The sequence below is a fragment of the Sciurus vulgaris genome (genome assembly GCF_902686455.1).
Source record: "Sciurus vulgaris genome assembly, chromosome: 5".
Taxonomy (NCBI): domain Eukaryota; kingdom Metazoa; phylum Chordata; class Mammalia; order Rodentia; family Sciuridae; genus Sciurus; species Sciurus vulgaris.
Window position 1 is genome coordinate 28,323,983 of NC_136465.1, and position 19,798 is coordinate 28,343,780.

At 32.4% G+C, this 19,798-nt stretch overlaps 1 protein-coding gene and 1 long non-coding RNA gene across 2 annotated transcripts in view; one reads left to right on the forward strand and one right to left on the reverse strand.

Moving 5' to 3' along the window:
* The first annotated feature begins 1,913 nt into the window (after positions 1-1,913).
* Positions 1,914-7,330, forward strand: LOC306662707. The gene is made up of 2 exons (XR_013764207.1): positions 1,914-6,588; positions 6,627-7,330. It is a non-coding gene; the product is annotated as an uncharacterized lncRNA (long non-coding RNA).
* Positions 7,331-8,167: 837 nt separating this feature from the next.
* The window catches only part of FBXO8 (F-box protein 8), a 44,606-nt gene continuing 32,975 nt past the window's right edge, over positions 8,168-19,798 (reverse strand). The window contains exons 4-6 of the mRNA XM_079142700.1: positions 12,675-12,793; positions 10,246-10,442; positions 8,168-8,791 (exon numbers count right to left, since the gene is read on the reverse strand). Of these exons, the coding sequence (XP_078998826.1) occupies positions 8,604-8,791; positions 10,246-10,442; positions 12,675-12,793 (504 nt within the window). The 3' untranslated portion in view covers positions 8,168-8,603. The remainder of the gene's footprint in view (positions 8,792-10,245; positions 10,443-12,674; positions 12,794-19,798) is intronic.

Below are 19,798 nucleotides of genomic sequence, written 5' to 3' on the forward strand. Positions count from 1 at the left end.
ATTGAAAATAAAGTATATGATTTTTGAGAATTTTAGAAATGCTTTAAACTATTTGATGGCCTCAGGATTGAAAGTGATATTTGCTTTGGAAGAAACTAACTGTGGGCCATATGATAGATGACAGATGTACTGGTATACACACAACTATTTTATTTAGCTCTCATTAGTGTCCTTTCAATAAAACCAGTCTTGATAAAATTTTCTAGGTTATTCCACTGGATATTTAATGAAAGGCTGGTTCTGGCTGAAGGTCTCTCTCCTTGAGGAGACATACACTCAACTGAGAAAAACTACTACTTTGAAATTGTAAACATGAAGGCACTTTTGTTCATTTTTCATTTTGATGAAAACTGACAAATGTACGTTAGCTAATTTTCTACAAAGTAGTCAAGTGTCTCATATTCTCAAGATATTTTCTATGATGCTCTTGTTGGAAAAAATTTCATTTGCCTGAACTTTCTTGGATAGCTATTTGAATAAAATGATAAATATTGATATTGTATTGCTATTGATAATTGGTACAAATGCAAGCAACAATTTGCACAATGTTATTGTAATTCAGTATTGATATTTGGTATTGGTAATGGTAGTTGGGGTTTAATTTGTTTAATTAATTCTTGGTTAATTAAAATACTTGGTTAATACAAATATCAAACACAATAATTGTCCAATATTGAATATAATACCAATACTGAGGCAAAAATTTATATTTATTACATTTATTACCTAATAACTAGTCATATTCAGCAGTTTGGTTTTAGGTAATAATGTCATCATTTTTAAACATAACACATGAGGAAGAAAAGGTGTATTAAAAAGTGTTTTCCCTATTGAAAAATTTTACTTTTCAAGTGCTTCTTCATTTCTTTAAGTAAAAAAAAACAAAACAACAAAGTAACCTGAGATTCTAAAATTCCTTATTTGTTTATTTTAATTTTTAAAACAAATTAGGGAGGAGAGGGGGACATTAGTAAAGATTTTGTCTTAAGTACTTTCCATTGGAAAATGTCAACAACTTAAAAATTTAAAAAGTGATTAACTACTTGCAAAGAGACTGAAAACAATATCTTAGGTATGTGTGTCCCTAAACATACATATTTCTGATTTAGACTTTTAAACTGTCAATACCAGAAAGACAATGCCTTTGACGTGTACCTGGCACTAGTCCTTCCAGTTAATTTTTTCCCTGGAGAGTGGTTTTGGGCGACAGAGTGGCGTCCGGGCTTCCCAGGTTGTTGCACTGACAAACTGCAGTGGTGGTAAAGTCAAGGAGCTTGACAAAATCTCATTAATCATTTTAAATTAAATCCAACCCTCCTGTCCAACCATGCCAAGAATAAAGCCTTTTCTTTGCTTCTTTCTTCTTTTTTCAACAAATAAAAATTTCCTCAGAAAAAAAATTTGGTATGTTTCTCTTCTTGGTCTTTAATTTAGTTAGACAAAAATAAAACAAAACAATCCACTTTTCTAGGCTTGAAAACAAAACATTTGTCCAGATATGATTTAACAGATCAACCAAGTGTCTTTTAAAGATAAAACATATTTTGAATAAAAAGTCACGGAAACATTCTGAGAGGAAATTATACCACGCGGATTAGAAAGATCATTTATCTTTATTTCACTCATAGTTCAATGAATTTACTTTGTTCTAGCTAATAATCCTGCCAGGCATGGTGGCACATGCCTGTGATGCCTAGCAACTTGGGAGGCTGAGCCTGGAGGATTATAAGTTCAAGACCAGCCTTGGCAACTTAGCTAGACCCTATCTCAAAATAATAAATATGAAAAGGGCTGGAGATGTAGCTCAGTGGTAACATGCCCCTGGGTTCAATACACACACACACACACACACACACACACACACACACGCACACATACATGAATGCATGCATGCACATGTATATGCGCTCACTCTCATGTGCTTTCTCTCTCTCACATATACATGCATATTACCCTTAATAGGATTTTAAAGAAGAAATAAGAAAAAATTCATTATAATATGGTATCTTTTATTCCAGTCTCTTCTTTCCATTCATGGTTTATATGGTTATTATAATGTGTGTATGTACATATGTATATACACATATAATTTCATATCTTTTATATTTATAAGTGGTTTCCCATATTATTCAGAAACATCATGGCTTCACAGTAACACATCACGAGAATGTATTTTGGTCTACCTGACCAGTCCCTAGCATAGTGTCATGTACATAGTCCATACTCAAATATTTGTTGGTTATTTCTTACAATTGCCCCAAGTTTTGGGCATTCCACATGTTTCCATCTTTTTTTTTTTTTTTTTTCCTTTAAAAATAAGGATGTGATGAAGGGGATACACACTCCCTTTTCCCTATTTTTATTATTTCCTTAGGATGGCTTCCTAAAAGAGGCTCCATTCATTTATGAATGCTTGAAAAGAAATTATAGGTAGTTATAATATTTAAGAAAACAAAAAACACTTTAGGCACCAGAAAATGGGTTACAATTAGAATAAAGAGATTGTTATTTTAAATATTATAACCGAATAAGTCGACTTTCATCATCTCTGCATTCATTGATATTCATAATATTGCCAAAAATTGGAAAGAATAATTAAAAGAACTAACAAGATTAGACTTAAATTATTGAAGTCAAAAAAAGGGAGACAATTTTAAATCAACAGTGATTTATCCAGATATTTATAAGTCCTAGAGAGATGAATTTATGTTTCAAAAAATACACAGGTTGAGCCTGTCTTAAAAATTATTTTGTTAAATAATTATATATTGTGTACACCTGAAAAATCTGAATGTTTTGTAAAAATGAAACCAGTAAAGCTCTTTCTATATACTTATATAGAAACTGAATCAGAGCTAAAATAACTCAAGAAACTGCTTTTGGGAAACATTTATGTTAAGAACTGAATGAGACATAAGAAGAATTAAATTTCCATCTGCATGGACTGAGAAAAGTTGTCCTGGAGGGAACAGAATTTGAGAATGTTGAATGATGAATAACATTTCAACAGGTAAACATGAAGGAGCATTTAACAGTTTCCCAGAAAGCAGAGTGAAAGATGAAAATAGAGCATTCATTACAATCAGAATGTTAGATTCATCAGAATAGACTCAGGAAAAATCCTGCTGATGACAAATATGGAGGAGGCTCTAAAAGATTTAAGTAGTTTCTTCTTTTCTTCTCTGCCCTCTCCTCCTCTCTTTTCTCCTTTCCCCTTCTCCTTTTCCTTCTTTGCTTTTTTTCAGCCTTTCCTTCCCCTTTCTCCTCTTTCTCCTTCCTTCCTTTCCCCTTCTTTCCTTTTCTCTTTCACATGATCTGTATCTTAGAAAACATAGCCGGTGACTGTGTGGGAAGGAGTCACAAGAAGTACCCTACTGGCACAGTGCATTCTGGGCTTGAAACAACACAACCCGTATTGGGGAAGGGAGGTGTAGACAGGCCTAAGCACTCTTGTGGGTTTCAGCAGAGCTCAGATTACACCTCGGGTAAGGCAATATTTGCTAACAACCATATAAAAGCCATTAGCAGTATGGTGATTTTCTAGCCTCAAAGAACTCAGTCCCAGGTGGAAAGGTAGACTCAAGAAGGTTGAGTGTAGATGAGAAAAAACTTCCTTGGGCTGCAATAAAAGTTCAGCACTATTCTTGACAATTTCCTTCTTTAGTCATTGGGATACTATTCTTCTCTAGTGTTTCTAAAGCTTTGATGAACCCTCTTTTCTGACTCTTCTTTTTTCTCTACCAAAACCTAAAATAATATATTTCCCAATTATTTCTTTATTCTCCATACTTGTAAGAAATGTTAGCTTTTCCATGCATCACTCAAAATGCTTTAAATATTGATGTGTACTCCAACTTACACATCTAGTTCCATTTACTTTAAAAAAAATTTTTTTTTAATTGTAGATGGATGCAATACCTTTATTTTATTTACTTAATTTTATGTGGTGCTGAGGATTGAACCCAGTGCTCTACCATGAGCTACGACTCTGGCCCTCCCTTTACTTTTAACTCTAGTCCTATTTCTAGCTATAGTCAATGAAAACTCTATTCATTCATTGAAGTTCAAAATATGCAAAAATAGGGAAAATTCTTTACATTTTACTCCACCTGTTGCTTTTCCTAGTAGCTACCTTTCATAACAGAACAACCAGGCACTCAGATTAGAAATGTTTTTCCAAAATCACCAAATCCTATCAATTTCCAAATTTATCACTTCTCTTTACATCCTCTGCCACTTCCCTAATTCAGAACTTGAAACAGAACCTGGCTGGTTGGGAGCAGTCCAATCTTAAGATCATGTTTAACAAAAAAGTTGGACATACAAATGACAATAGTATAACTATTATAATAAAGATATGTATGGAGTGTCACAGTTTACAGAAGAAGAAGTGATTAACACTAGTGGTGTGTCTAACAGTTTGAGAGCTTTGAAAAAGAAATTACATTTGAGGTGACTCTCAGATGATTAGTAGAGGAACATTAGATATACAGGCAAGAAAAAGGTATCAGAGAAAGAGAGCTTATAAAAGGCAAAGAAAAATCAGACCATAGTTGAGGAATGTTATTAGAAATGAAGCTTTAAAGATAAGCTGAGGTCAGATTGTGAAAGGTCTTAAATACCATACTAAGGAGGTTATACTTAGCTATTTTTAGGGCAAAAGGGGACTTTGAAGTGTCATCAAGAAGATTTGTGTTTTAGAAAGATGTAATTGTTAAATCTGAAAGACGATGCAATTCTCAATTACAGGTAATTTGTTTCCCCAGCAGACATCTGAATATATGGAAACATTATTTGTATATCATGACTGGGAGAGGCTACTGGTATCTAGTAGCAAGATCCAAGCATGGTTATGCACTGTACTGTATGTGACATTATATACAATACAAAAATTCATCCCATGATGAAGACTAACCTTCCCTCAAAACCAATAGAACCCCTACAGGGAAACACTGAATGACTAATGTAGTTTTTATTATTAAGGGTCTTCATAGATGGAACATGTTAAAAATTTCTAATCACCTATTTTTAAAAATAATGAGGAATAAATCCCTAATCAGTAATCATAAAAAGAATATTACTCAATTAGAGAGGGTTTCACTTTAAGTGATAGTCAAGTAGCTCTTTCAACCTTCCAACTGATAAAACTACAAACTCTGGGCAACAAAGAAAAATCAGTGACTCAAAAGTAGTAGAAAGCAACCCAAAACAAGCTGATCCTACAAAATTTTGGGTAGTAGAGAACTTGGCATTGAATAAGCTTCCCATTCTGATCATTAGCCCAAAGGCAGTCCCCACTTTGCATCATGTGCAACCCATTGTTTTGTTGATGTGAAGAACTATAGGCTAGAGTTCGGGGTCATGGCTGCTACTGGAAAATGCAGAGGGAAAGCCTAGCAAGGAAAAAACCAATGAGAGTCTCAAATCCTGCATATGGACCTTGCCCCCAATTCTGGTGGTCTCTGAAGCATGCACACACAGAAACGACTCAAAGTAGAGCTGCCTAATGAAAGAACTGAACTGAAATTTGAGCTGCCATCAACTATAGGGGAGCCAGAGTTTACAGTTGGAAGTTTAGTCAGGTTAACTGCCTGTTTGGGGGTGGAAAAAAGTATCTGGAGAAACATATAAGAATCCAGGGCTTCTATTACATCTTATTCATCATGTCCAGAACACAGTCTAAGTTACTCAGCATATGAAGAAACAGGAAAATGTAACCAATTCTCAAAAGAAAGGAAAACCAAAGATCAACACTGATATGCTCCAGGATATTGGGATGAGCAGACAAATATTTTAAAGCAGTTTTTCTAACTATGCTTAAGAATGTAAGGGAAAATGTGCTTATAATAAACTAAAAGATAAGAAATCTTGGCATTGAGATATAAGTTATAAAAGCTAAAGGAAATTTCTAGAACTAAAAAAAATGCAGCAATTTAAAAAATATTTATTGGAGGTCTAAAAGGAGAATGATTATGTAAGAGTTAGTAAACTGGAATATAGATCAAGAGAAAAAACCCAAATGAAGAAAACAAGATTAGAAAAAAAATCAAGTCTAAAAAAACCTGAGACTATATGAGATTAAAAAATATTGGATGAAATAAAACACTCAGAGGGAAATGACATCAAACATGGGGAAAACAATTTGAACACTACTGCCTTCTCATCAGAAATAAGAAGTCAGGAAATAGTGAAATAATATCATTATAGGGGAAAAATGTTAACTCAGAAATATTCAGTAAAAAATTCTTCACAAAGGAAAACACAGACATTTTTAGCAGACATGAACTGAAATAGAAATCGGTTTTTCATTTTGAAAGGAATAATATTGCAAGAAAACTTGGATCATCAGATAAGAATGAGTATCAGAAATGATAACCTGGGTGAGTATGAAAGAGGATTTTTTCCTAATTTATTTAAAGTGTATATGCTTGTTCAAGGCAAATTACAACATGTAACATATACTGTATGTAATAAATGACAAGAATAAGAGTGGATGGGAGGATGGCATAAATGGGTCTCTATAGTCAGGCTGGTTTGGCTTGCACAGATACATGTCTATGTGAAGATTCATTGACTCTGAAGAGTTCTGTTGCTGAACGTAAGTTTTATCTCAAAGGAGATAAAAGAGTTCTGTTGCTGAATGTAAGTTTTATCTCAAAGGAAGAAAACTAAAAAAATAGACTTTTAATTAAAGATATGCAAGCTTAAGTCTTTAGGAAAGAAGTGTATATTGATGTTTGAAACTTATTTTAACCTGTACCAAACTAATAAAATGGATTCATTGAGGGAAAGAGGGAGGGATAAATATGTGATAAAATAAATACAGTAAAATTTTAATTGTAGAATCCATGTGGTATGTATATAGGCATTCTCTGTAAAATATGTCCATGTTTCTATATGCTTGAAAATTTCCATAAGAAAATGTTGGGAAAAAAAAGATACTGCCAATCCATTTTAATAATCGGATCATAGTAGTAGAAAAATAAGACTGATAAAAGAGAAAAAATTGGGAAGTGGGGGCTATTAAAAAAAAAGAGATACTGAAATTTAAAAAGACAGCAATCGAGAGGAATAGAAAAAAAGAGGAGTAGACAGAGAGGTCTATGTGCCACTGGAATACATGAACAAAAAAAAAAAATACATTACCACTGCTCTTTGTCTTTTGAAGCTTAATAAATTAGTCTGAACTTTACAAATTAGAATTATTTTGTTATGGAATTCAAAATTATGTACATGTGAACATTACTTAGATATTGATTCAGAATTTAGAAATTGTTTCCTATCAGTTTAAAATTCCCTCTGGCATTAAAAATCATTTAATTACCTTATATTTTGTCCGTGAAAAATCTACAGTACACCACTGCAGCTGTAATATTAACAATCTCTATGCATTTAAGGTCAGATCTGAAAGGAAGCCAGGATTCTACACCTCTAGCAAGAAGTCTCTACTCCCACTCCCCTCCCTCAAGCTAGCAGCTCTACCATCACATTCTGTGTCACTCCAAACCTTTTGTTGTTTATCTTACTATAAATACAATGTTCTCTATCAATCCAATGCTGTGTATTTAACCATTAAATAATTATTAAGATGCACTGAATACATTTGCTCTCCATTTAGTAGGATTTATCCAATCATGTAACACCTGTGAATTCAGAATTCATGCCTAGGTATCACTCATACCTAGCACAGTACTTAGCACATGGAAGTCCCTTGATGAACACTGACTGAGTTAATGAACAAAGACTATCATTCACAATATCCCTTTCTTACTGAATTCTGAACAGAGATTATCAATATTAGGAAAACAGTCAAGTTTGACTAGTTCAGCTATAAGCGAGCAAAGATTTATCAGAGTTCTAATATTTTATTCTGTTCTGGTAAGTGTAGATGTTAAGTTCAGACACATTTTTAAATCCTAAGTGGTTTAAAGGACTTACTGAGAATTGACTAACTCAAAAGTTATAAAAATGAAGAATCAAATGATAAATTTATATTATACAAATAAGTGCCAGTTTTGCATAGTAATATAGTAACAAATCAACACTCTTGAAAGTTCAAAGACAAGGAAAGCTGGTATTGGTTTCCATCTGAAGCCAGATCCTACTTTTACGAAGACAACAATATTCTCAGATCAGAACCAAATAAATTTCAGAACCAGTTTGAGAGAAAAGGAAAAAAACTTTAGTTAAAATCTTTACAATAAAATAATTATGATTATAAATCTCTTTCAATATGTACACATTACATGGAATCTTAAAAAAAGAACGTAAATGAATAAAGTTTTTCAGGCAAATCTAATGCACAAATACACCATCTTATAGAGTATAATGTATGTCAGTTTAACATATTTTCAACAGTTGAGTCAGACAATGGCTGTGCTTTGTGCAAACCATGATAAGCAAAATTAAGAAAAATCTTACTTAGTTCTCCAAGAAAATTACTAAAAAATAAAATAGTGAAAGAAAAAGAGGTTGTATACTCAAGCTTGATTGTATACAGAGGCTAAACGGGCCAGTACTGATGAAACCCCCATATCTGCTAAATAAGTCCTTGGGTAGCTTTTAGTCTGAAGTAGAAAGTTGAAGTCCTAGTAATTGTGCTTTTATGCAGCCACATGGCCAATAAGGTAGATGTTGTCATAAAGGTGCCCTACAAAATCTTCACTAATATTTTGAGCAGCACGACGGGTATTTCTAATAAATTCTCTTTTTGACATCTTATTCTTCACATGAGGGCTAGTGAGGTCAATGGAAAGTAGAATCAAAGAGTAGCACAGTACATAGACAGCATCTGTAAGGAAAAAGAAACATTTGGAATTATTTGATAGTTTAAAAAACTATCCCAAAGATTTTACATAAGGACAAATGTTCATAATTTCAAAGGCTCAAGATGAAAACCCAACTAAACAGGATGACCAGCTCATCCCAGTTTGCCTAGTTTTTCCCTTTTTCCAGTTCAGCACTAAAAGTCCTGGGAAACTCCTCAGGACTGGACAAACTGGGACCGTTATCCTCCATTCTGAATGCAAATTCAGTAAGCATTTCCTCCCTTCCTCCCTGACCCCAAATCCGACTGAACCCAGGGCCTCATTCATGCTAGGCAAGTGCTGTAGTACTGAGCTACAATTCTGGCCCTCATTGAGTATTTTCTTCAGTTCAGAAGAATTTTAGAATAGCTTATGAGTTAATAGTTAAAACACTCATTCTAGAAATAAGAATTTCAGAATTAACTTTATTTTCATTTTTGCTTTCAAATGTGATATTTATATCCAACTACCCATTAAAATTTACACTATTAGCATATTTTCCTGTTGTTTAAAAAAGGAACATATTTATTTACAGAGTGCTTTACAAAAACCTAGTTTAATATGAAAGCATTTTAATGACAAGAGAATGCATTACTTGCCATTAAAAATAAAATGTTAACGATTTATAAAATTATTAAATTAATATTCTCATTTGGAGAGATGTAGTTCAAAAGTCTATGAAATTTACCTATTAATTTCAAAAGTAAATCTTTAGGGAAAAAAAATCCCATACCAGAGCACTATGCAACAAAATAATTTTCTTTCTTATATAAACTCAGATCAATACTTGATGTTTAATATTACAATAGTAACAAATGATGGTTGGTCTACTGTGGTGTTTATATTTCATAATCCTACAGCCAACTGAAACATTATGTCTTGTAAAGCATGTTCAGCAAATTTCATATAAGTAAATGTTCTGTAATCTCTGCTTAGTAAGATAATCAAAATAGATTTTTGATATGAAAAGATAAAGCTATATTGAATGAAAAGAACATAGGAGACTAAGGTTGTATCACATGCACATGCACATGTACTCACAAAACACAATGAATACTAATTGTATTAAAAACAAATTTTAGTAGAAAATGTGGATTTTTAAAAGCTTTAAAATAATTTCTCAAGTTTTTAATTACACTAGTAAAACTACCAACACTCAAATAAGAATAATTTAAAAGAATATATGTAGCTACATCTAACTTTCTTCCTAAATCAATAAATTTACTATATATAAATGATAGCTATGACCAACTATAGTCTTTCTGTCTTCACATAAATGATATATGCCATACATGTAGTCACTGCTAAAACAGTAAAACAAGCATTTTTAATTAATGGAGGCATTTTTCCCCACAGAAAGAAAATGTCTCATATTAGACTGTTTTTACCTGGAGGTGAGGGGAGAAGGGAGGAAATAATGTACTATATATATTCTTACCAGGACTAAGGCCAAGTTCTCGCATTAAATCAGGATTACAAGCACAGAACCTATGTGAGAACTTTGTAATAAGAGTTTCAAGATATTCTCCACGCTCTTCAGGGGCATGGATATGACGAAAAAATTCTCTCAGTGCATTTGGCAAGAATTGATTTCTAAAATTATGCAATGTTACAAGGTCATCCAAGACATCTCTCCTATAGAAACAAAAAGAGGTACAGCTTTAGTTAACTTTATTAAAAAATGATAATAATAAAAATTGTAATTTTTTGGATAAAAATAATGGATTATTACTCAATCAGTTAATCCTACAAAAGTGTTTATTCTTCTTCTCCTTTTCTTCTTCTTTTTTAATGAATCCAGAGGCACTTAACCACTGACCCATCCCCAGTTCTTTTTTATTTTTTTATTTTGAGAAAGGGTCTCACTAACTTGCTTAGAGCCTCACTAAATTGCTGAGGCTGGCTTTGAACTTGCAATCCTACTTCCTTAGCTGTCTGAGCAGTAGGGATGGATTACCACCACACCTGGCTCAAAAGTATATATTATTCTTAAACTTAAAAAAATTAAGTATGATTATCTAAGAAGTTAAACAATTTTGAACTCTTTCATGAATAGGTTACAACAAAACAAAAGAAAGTACCCGGAATAATAAAGAAAATTCTGCAAAATTAAAACAGGGCTGTTTCTTTTGAAGTGTCTTCTTGGCTGAGTCTTTATTTTTTAAATTATGAAAATAATAACAATTTTCACCTACCATACCAAGCTACAACTTCAGAGGTAAAAACTATGTAGAGTTTTAAAAATGCCTACATATACTATATATTGCTTAGAATTTACTTTTGCTTTTTTCACATGATATACTGTTAACAGCTTTCTCTAACTTCACACATAGATTCACCTCACTGTTTTTCATGGTGCCACAGCAACCATTACAATCCTATTGATATATCCATCTTACAATCCTACTGTGTATATCCTATTCATATCACATTCAGGTTATTCATAATTATATAAATATTTGAATATGTATATTATGTATATTTAATCAACAGCATTCTAATATCTAGTCTCACTTTATTATAATATCCTGCAATTCTTACTAAACTCAATAACAAATGTGATCATAACCCGCAACTTGTACCAACTGCTTATGGCAGGAGAAGGCAAACTATAGACCCTGAGCAAAATCTGGCCCACTGCCTGTTTTTGTAAATACCTATATTAGAAAACAATCACAGTACTTTGTTTACAGATTGTGTATGTCTGTTTTCACAACACAATTGCAGAGTTACAAATATCTGTGACAGAGATTATAAGATTAGCAAAACATGAAATATTTATGGAAAGATTTGTTTCTTTACTGAAAACTGCCAATTCCAAGAGCCTGGCATTTAAAGACAAGAAGAGTCAATGAGAATATTTTTACATAAGAGACTTCTTGTAGTGACTATGCACCCTACTCTTTAGCAAAGTTTTCAGAACAAAGTGAAGATTTACAAATTGGTATTGAAAAATCCTGAGAAATAAAAAGATTGAAAATTATAAGGAAAGGCAAGCATTTTTGTGCCATTTATTAGTTTAGTATCAGATCTATAATTTTTAAAATGATAGTTTGTGTGGCATCAAAATGTCCCTTATTTTTTGTATTAGGGACTGAACCCAGGGGCACTTAGCTACTGAGCCACATCCCCAGCCCTTTTTATTTTTTATTTTGAGACAGGGTCTCACTACGTTGCTTATAGCCTTGCTAAATTGCTGAAGTTGGCTTTAAACCTGCAATCTTCCTGCCTCAGCCTCTGGAGCCACTGGGATTACAGGTGTGCCACCATGCTGGGCTCCAATTTTTTTAATGTCCATCAATAACCAGAATAATGGAGTATAAATAACTGACTATTAAATCAGAATAGCATACTAGTCATTATCTTAATGTGTGTAAAACCACTACTAAATGTTATGGTTTCAGAATTTTCAAACATGCACAAGGTATTTCTGTGTAGTATTGCTATACATATATATATTCTTATATCTCTAGGTTTTGATAATTTGTTTTCATAATAGATTTTTATATGAACATTTTAAGAATTCAGAATTTTCATTTACTTATTAAACACTTAAGATTATAGCTAGTTATTAGGAAAAAGGGCAGCAGCTTCCACAGAAATATTTGATTTTGGTTTTTTATTAGAAAAATGTTGGGCTATCACTTTGTGTACATGGACTTATTTTACTTTTATAATGGCAACTTCTTCATTACCAAGTTAAAACTCACAAAACAAAGGATTATAAGATACAGTCATCTTGTCCCATCATTACTCAATTTGCAACTAGTTGACTGTTATGTAGTATAATTTTTAAAGTAAAAATTAATCAAAAGTATCACAACTTATTTCTGATGAAAACTAAAACTTTTTTTTTTTTTTTTTTACCTTTCATCAAGATATATTCTCAGCTTTTTCCAGTTCAGTGTTCTTGTACAGAAGATAAACTTTGCTATTTCCTTTGGTGAATCATCTAGGATACCCTTGGACATAAAGTAGTTCACTCCCTAAGGCAGAAAGACAAGTCTACATAAATAAAATCACTCTTTATTTATAAATTTTAACAATTAGGCAATAGCAGAACCATAGCTACAATTTTTTTCCCAGCATTACTAGACTTTCTATAGCTTTATCATGCAAAATACAAGCTAGAACCTGAACTGAAACTATTACTTGTGACTGATAGTTTACATGCAATGAAAAGTAGGAAATTCAAAGTTAAGATTCCTAAAGAAATACTAATTTAATTTTCTGGCTCATGTCAGGTAAAACTAACAATACAGAAATACTGCCTAATCTGGGATAGCATGTGAAAGAAACCACTATATAGACTATAAAATAAGACTTGTAACTAATACTTCCCCTGCCTAATAGAAAACATGATTTCTTAAAACTCAGGCCATTTTCAAGGAAAACAGTTTCTTGAGAAAAAATAATATTCTCAAAATTAAGGATTAACAATTTTTATTCTGGAAAGAAAAATAATTAAAATATTGAACTTTAAGTAAAGCAGGCCATGTTTCAGGCTGGTTCATGGGTTTTACTACTTTGGTTTTAAGTATCACTACATTTACAAGAATTTAGCTACAGTGCACATTGAAGCAAAAACAATGTCAAAGTTTTCATAGGATTTATCTTTGAATTTCCTTTTCTCTGCATGCAAAGTTTTCCAGAGAAGCAATACCCATAATTTGCATCTACTTCAGATTTAAACCACCAACAACAAAACATCAACAAAAAATACAAAAAATCAAATGCTGAAATCACTGTTCTCTCACATATATGGAGGTCACATTCAAATAAATGTCTTAGGTGGATTTGAATGTGCAGTATTGAAATAAAATGCAGGTGTGCTTATTTCAACTTGTAGTTATCCAGAGCCATGCATTTCTATGAATGCTTATGTCTGGATACTAGCACTATGTGTGCAGTTAATTGGTAGAGAAGATGATGTATTACATACACAAAACATACTGTTTTCACACATAAATTCCTTCAGCATTTTTACATTTTACAAACATACAGTATGCAGAAATACTGCATGCATTAGAATTTAAAAGGTTGGAATAATTTCTATAAAAGATTCAAAGACAAAAGCTTTCTCATAAAATTTTTATATTGACATATTTTAAAAGCAATTTGGTACCATGAGGTAATGCTTTTGAAAGGTTATAATTATCTGTAAACTGTAATTCCAAGATAAGACTTTTTATATAAAACTAAATTTTATGATCCTTCAGAATAATACTTTAATAGCTATGTTACCAACTTTTCTTGTGAATCTTAATAGTACAAATGCAATGCCAAGGCCCTGATTTAAGAATCTACATAAAGAAGAGCAGAGTGTAATAACATGAAGCTTTCAGGTTAACTCAACTGTAAGTCATATTTCACTGAGTCCTGGATACAAGGGCTAGAAAATGTCATATGATCAAGACAGAAAGTCAAATTTTATCTGGAATGAGGCTCTCAGCAATTGTCTGAGGAGGCAGGAATGAGAGAACTTACAATGCTTGTTCCATCCTTTCCTCCATTAATTTGAATAATCGAGAGTTGACTGTATGTTTAATCAATCTGCTTAGCAAAAGTTGAGTCGTTTGTTTCCAAAATTCCTCTGTGTAAAAGAATAACTACTTTCAAATCATTTCTGTGTTTAATTTTAATTGAAGTAATTTAAAGACAAAGGAATGTCAATTAAGTATTACTTAAGAGTCTTTATTCATACCCAAATCATTATTTAAGAGATGTAAAATTAATTCTCATCTATTTATTTACAAATACACTAATAAAGTTCACTAAGTGGGGTATAATTCTGTAATGATATGATATGTCATTTTAATATCATTTGATGCTATTTAGTTATAAAGTAACCTTAGTATTTGCTTCATGTAATCATCATAAAAATATACTGCTGGCTATTTCCTTTTTTATGGAACATATGGTTTGAGAATTAAATATCTAATCTAACCAGAATTCTCCAAATTTAATCAAATGTATAGGAGTAAGCACATACACAAAGAGTTTTAAATCCAAACCTGAAAACTAGAAACGTACAGCCTGAAATAAGCCAACTCTATTGGGTTTATGAGGAAAGGAGGTGTCAGTTTCAAGCCTGAGATTTCTCGAAGAGGAAGCACTCTCAAAGTGAACATTAGGACAAACAAACTAGATTATAATTGTCTTGAATAAGCAAGCTGGCAATCATCTGAACTCCTTGTTACGTAATAGTAAAATACAAAAATATATCAGAACATGATATCTGCTGAAGGATGTTATATTTGTTTAATTAGTTTTTTAGTTTTTAACAAATTTTTAGAAGAATGGTACAGAAAGATCTCTAGAACACACAGCACACTAGCAACTAGAACTCTGAGCTATGTGTGTACGTGTGCACATGCATGTGAACACACTAATTTGTCTTTGTGGTCTCTCATAGTCATAAGAAATCATGAACACTCAAATTAGTCTATATTAATACATATACAAAGACAGTTTCCAGTAAAAGGAAGGTTGCAGCTTGTTATAGTCTATCTGATTACATGATTCACTAAAAAAAGTGTCCAATCTTGAAAGTTACATTTTATGAGGCATACTGACAAATTAGAACTTATGAGGATGGGGAAATCAGGGTGTAAAATTCATGTGATGTAAGAAGGGTTAAGGAATGTAGAGGTATTAAACCAAAGATGGAAATAGTTAGACAAGAAGAAAAAATAATGACTTTTAAGGTATCAGAATAAAACAGCATTAAATTTTTTTTTTTTTTTCAGAGCTGGGGATCAAATCCAGGACCTCTCACATGCTAGGCAAGCACTCTAACACCGAGTTACCCCACAGCTTTCCTATGCACTTTTAGAATAGAAATTAAACACCTGAAGTCCATCTAAGGACTGCAAGTTAGGAATCCCTATTCTAAATGAGTACAGGAGGATAGTCAGCGAGTGTCAGTTACAGGCAGGCCTGTTAGCATCTCATTAGAAAGGCATGCTTACAACTACAGCTGAGTTGTTCAAAAGCCAATAAGTTTGTTATTTGCTTGAGTCTATTTTTTTCTTTCGTATTTTCAAAATAAACTTAAACTTCAAACCTATTACACTATTTAATTTCATTGTTTACAAATTTTTTTCATTGTTTATAAAATTTAATTCCATTATGGAAATTCTATTCTGTTCAACTTTTAGAATTATTTAAATTGTTGCAGTCACAGTGTAGGTTTTTTTTTCCATGCAGGGAAGATTTTAAAATATTTCCAGAAGATAACTGTGAGATAAATCTTGATAGTGTCAAGATTTGGCTGGCTCCTTAGTATAAAGATAAGTATACATCAGCTGAAAGGAAACTATTGACCCAAGTAGATGCTACTTAAAAGAGTTCTAAAGGAAAGTTACAGTAGGATAAACAAAATTCCTGTTATGAAAGTAGAAATTAGGCCTCATATTTCTTTGGAAAAATGACAAGTTGGTAAATAATATTAGTGCTATAAATCTTAAATTTCTTAATTATTTAATCTTTTTTAAAAGTGTCCATTAACTTTATATTGATATAAATATGAATGCCCAGACTAGTTTATATAATAGATATGTATATTTACATGTGTGTGCATATTTACATATGTGTGCACACATGTTTAGCAGTATTGTTTTTCTAAAACAAATAAAAATTCATATATTAAAATGGCCCATATCTCCATTTAAAATTATGTTAAACATTGGTATTAAGTATGTGGTATTCAGTGATAGACACTAAGTAGTGTAAGACAGAATCTTGCCCCAGGAAAATTTAAAGTTTGTGGTGATGAGACAGGTACACAAATAACTTGAATATACAATGTGACAAATTGATGATAAAAGGCATGCCCTAAATGAATGGGTATGAAAAATAACAATTTCAATAGTTCAATAAAAGGAAAAATCACAACAAGATGGGACATTTGGATAGGTCTGAAGGAAAGATAAGAGTTCAGATAGCTCTGAATGAGGGGAACACTGGAGAAAAACTTCTGTTAATATTGTATTATGTGAGCAAAAGCAATATAACATAAAACTTAGTCTATTTTCAGGACAAGGGGAAATATCTTGAGTTTGAGAATAAGTCTGGAACTGGACTATAGTATAAATAGTGCTGAATTTTAAGGTAAGATTTTTATTCCATATCCATATGTAACTGGAAGTCCCTGAAGGATTTTTAACATGATGAAGCAATAACCTACAATATAAATTTGACAATACAGTAGTTTTTATTTGTGGTTTTGCTTTCTGTTCATTTAGTTACCCAGTCATCTGCAGTCTGAAAATATTACATGCAAAATTATGGAGTAAACAATTCATAAGTTTTAAACTGTGCACCATTCTGAGTAGCATGATGAAATCTCCTGCTGTCCTGGCTCCATCCCACCTGCTTCATATACTCACTGTATATGTCACTTAGTAGCTATCTTGGCTATCAGATCTACTGTCATGGTATCATAGTGCTTGTTTGTAATAACCTGTGTTATTAAAAATGACCACAAAGACCAGGAGAAATAATGCCAACAACTCAGATAAGTCAAAGAGAAACCATAAAGTGCTTCCTTCAAGTGAAAAGGAGAAAGTACAATAGAATATGTTGGGCCAGAGGGCACAGTCACATACTTTTTTTTTTTTTTTTTTTTGCAATATATTGCTATAAATGTTCTATTATTTTTCTTAATATCTTACTGTGCCTAACTTGTAGGTAAACTATCGTAAATATGTATGCATTGGAAAAAACAGTATATGCAGGCTCAGGACTATCCATTGTTTCAGGCATCCACTGTGAGTCTTGTAATGTATTCTCTATGGATAAGGAAGGACCACTCTAATATAAAAAGAAATAATAGAAGATAAATTAGATAGTGGGCTACTACAATTGTTTGAAAGCATGGACAAACAGTAGAAATAGGAAAGAAATAATAGGGTCTAAAAATATATTTTAAAAACTCCATATATTCCATAAATGAAAAGAGGTGCGGGTACTTGACAAATATGCTTGACAGACAATAATGAAGAACAAACGATAACTGATGTTTCTAGCTTGATGAAGAGGGAATTGTTTGACCAAAAAAAAAAAAAAAGACTGATAGGGAGAAGGAAAAAAAAGAAATTACAGAAGGTGTTGATTTGAAGAAAACTGATAAATTTAGTGTTAGGTTGAATTGGAGGTGATGATAGATAAAACCAGAAAGGCATAATAAGCAGTTGGCAATGTAACAAGATGTAGAGAAAGAAGTGAGGATTAGAGATATCGATTAAGGATCTTGATTAAGAAGGATCAGCAGGGGAGGTGGTAAAAAAGAGGAAAAGAGTAGAATAAGGTCCTAGAGGCCAAGAGTCTTTGAGATTCAAAAAAGGGAGTAAATATAGCTACATAGTAGAGTTGAAAGAGCATAATTTTCAGAAGAGGTCTCAAACATGGCTCTGCCAGTAAATGATGATGTGACATAAATAATTTACTCAATCTTTCTGAGTCTCAGTTTCCTAATCAGTAAAAATCTTGGATAGCTAATGTGAAGATTCTGAAGTGCCTAGCAGAAGAAACAGCTAACTTACCTTTTCCTTTGGATAGCTCAAATATGGGAGACAAACATGGGAATAGAGGTCACTGGGTTTAGTGAACTGAAGAAAAGAAAGTAGTGACTTTCAACAAGTCTCTTTCCATTCAGTAGTGGAGGTTCAAGTCTAAGTAGAAAGCTAAAGAAGAGGTCAAGATAAAGAAACTGAGTAAAGTCCACTTGCTTTAAAAATTTATTAGTACAAAAGGAAAAGATAAGTGATAAAATTAACAGGCAAAAAGAGAAAGTGAATATTTGTCAAAATTATTTTGACCTATGCATGTCAGAATACAAAAAAAGTCAATGAGGAAGAAAAAGCAGGAAAACTATTTCTCTGCAGGAGTGGCAACACAGATAAATGGGAGCAGGGGAAAAGACAGAAAAATACCATTGGAGTACAAAATGCTTTCTAAGCCAGGAGGACAGGGAACAGCACTGGTTTAGAGGCAGTGTGAGAAATAAAAACTTTGATCATTTTCAGAATATGGTATTTAGGCTTAATTGGGATGTCAAGATTCAATTGTAGCCATTTATAACTATAGTCCTTCCCTTTGCCCACCTCAATTTTAAAATTAGCTAATGGTGTAGATTGTAACCCCAAACTCCTCTTACTAGAGTAAGGGGGAGCCCTGTGGTCTGCTTGCCCATGTGTGCTTGGCTAGCCAGGTTCTGCCCTTCCAACGGAAGTAAAGTTTGCCTTGCTCACCCAGAGCATGTTTGATTTCTTGGGGCATGTTGGTATTTCTAACAATAGATATATTAAGAAAGTAAAAAGCAGAAAACAGCCTATGTTGGTTTCCTTCTTAGGGAGAATATCCATTTGGAAAGGGATTGAAAAGAGAGCTGATCTGGATCCTTGTGCAAAGCAGTGAAGATTTCTATTAGCAATGGTGGGGGGTATAATGGAATCCACTAGTAATAAACTATAATGGTGCTGAGCAGCAATAAGAATCCAGGAAAAGTCAATATGAATCAGTCCTGATCTCTCATGTTAAAATTCCGTAAAATCTATCATATATGTTTAAAACCAGTAAATATATATTTGGGAATAGAATGCATTCTAAAAAAATTAGGCACTTAAAGCCAAATGGAAAAGTATGTTCTACTGACTACTAGCACAGATACCCTGCAGGAACATTGTGTAACAGTTCATGTCAAAAAAGGAGATCACTAACATAACAAAGCCATCACATACGAGGGAAATATTCTTAAATTGTTTTCTTAGAGAACAGCTTAGTAAAGAAATTTTTGAAAAAAATTGATTTAGCTTGTTTCGTTCAAATTTGTCCTTTTATACAATGCAAAATCCAGTATCATGATAAACCTATTGTCAGAACACTAACAGAAAGAAACTGGACATTGCATTTAATTTTATTTTTTAAAAGGACATTTTAAAAATCACAACTCTTAAATTTTAGCAATAAATATTTATAAAATAGTTCAA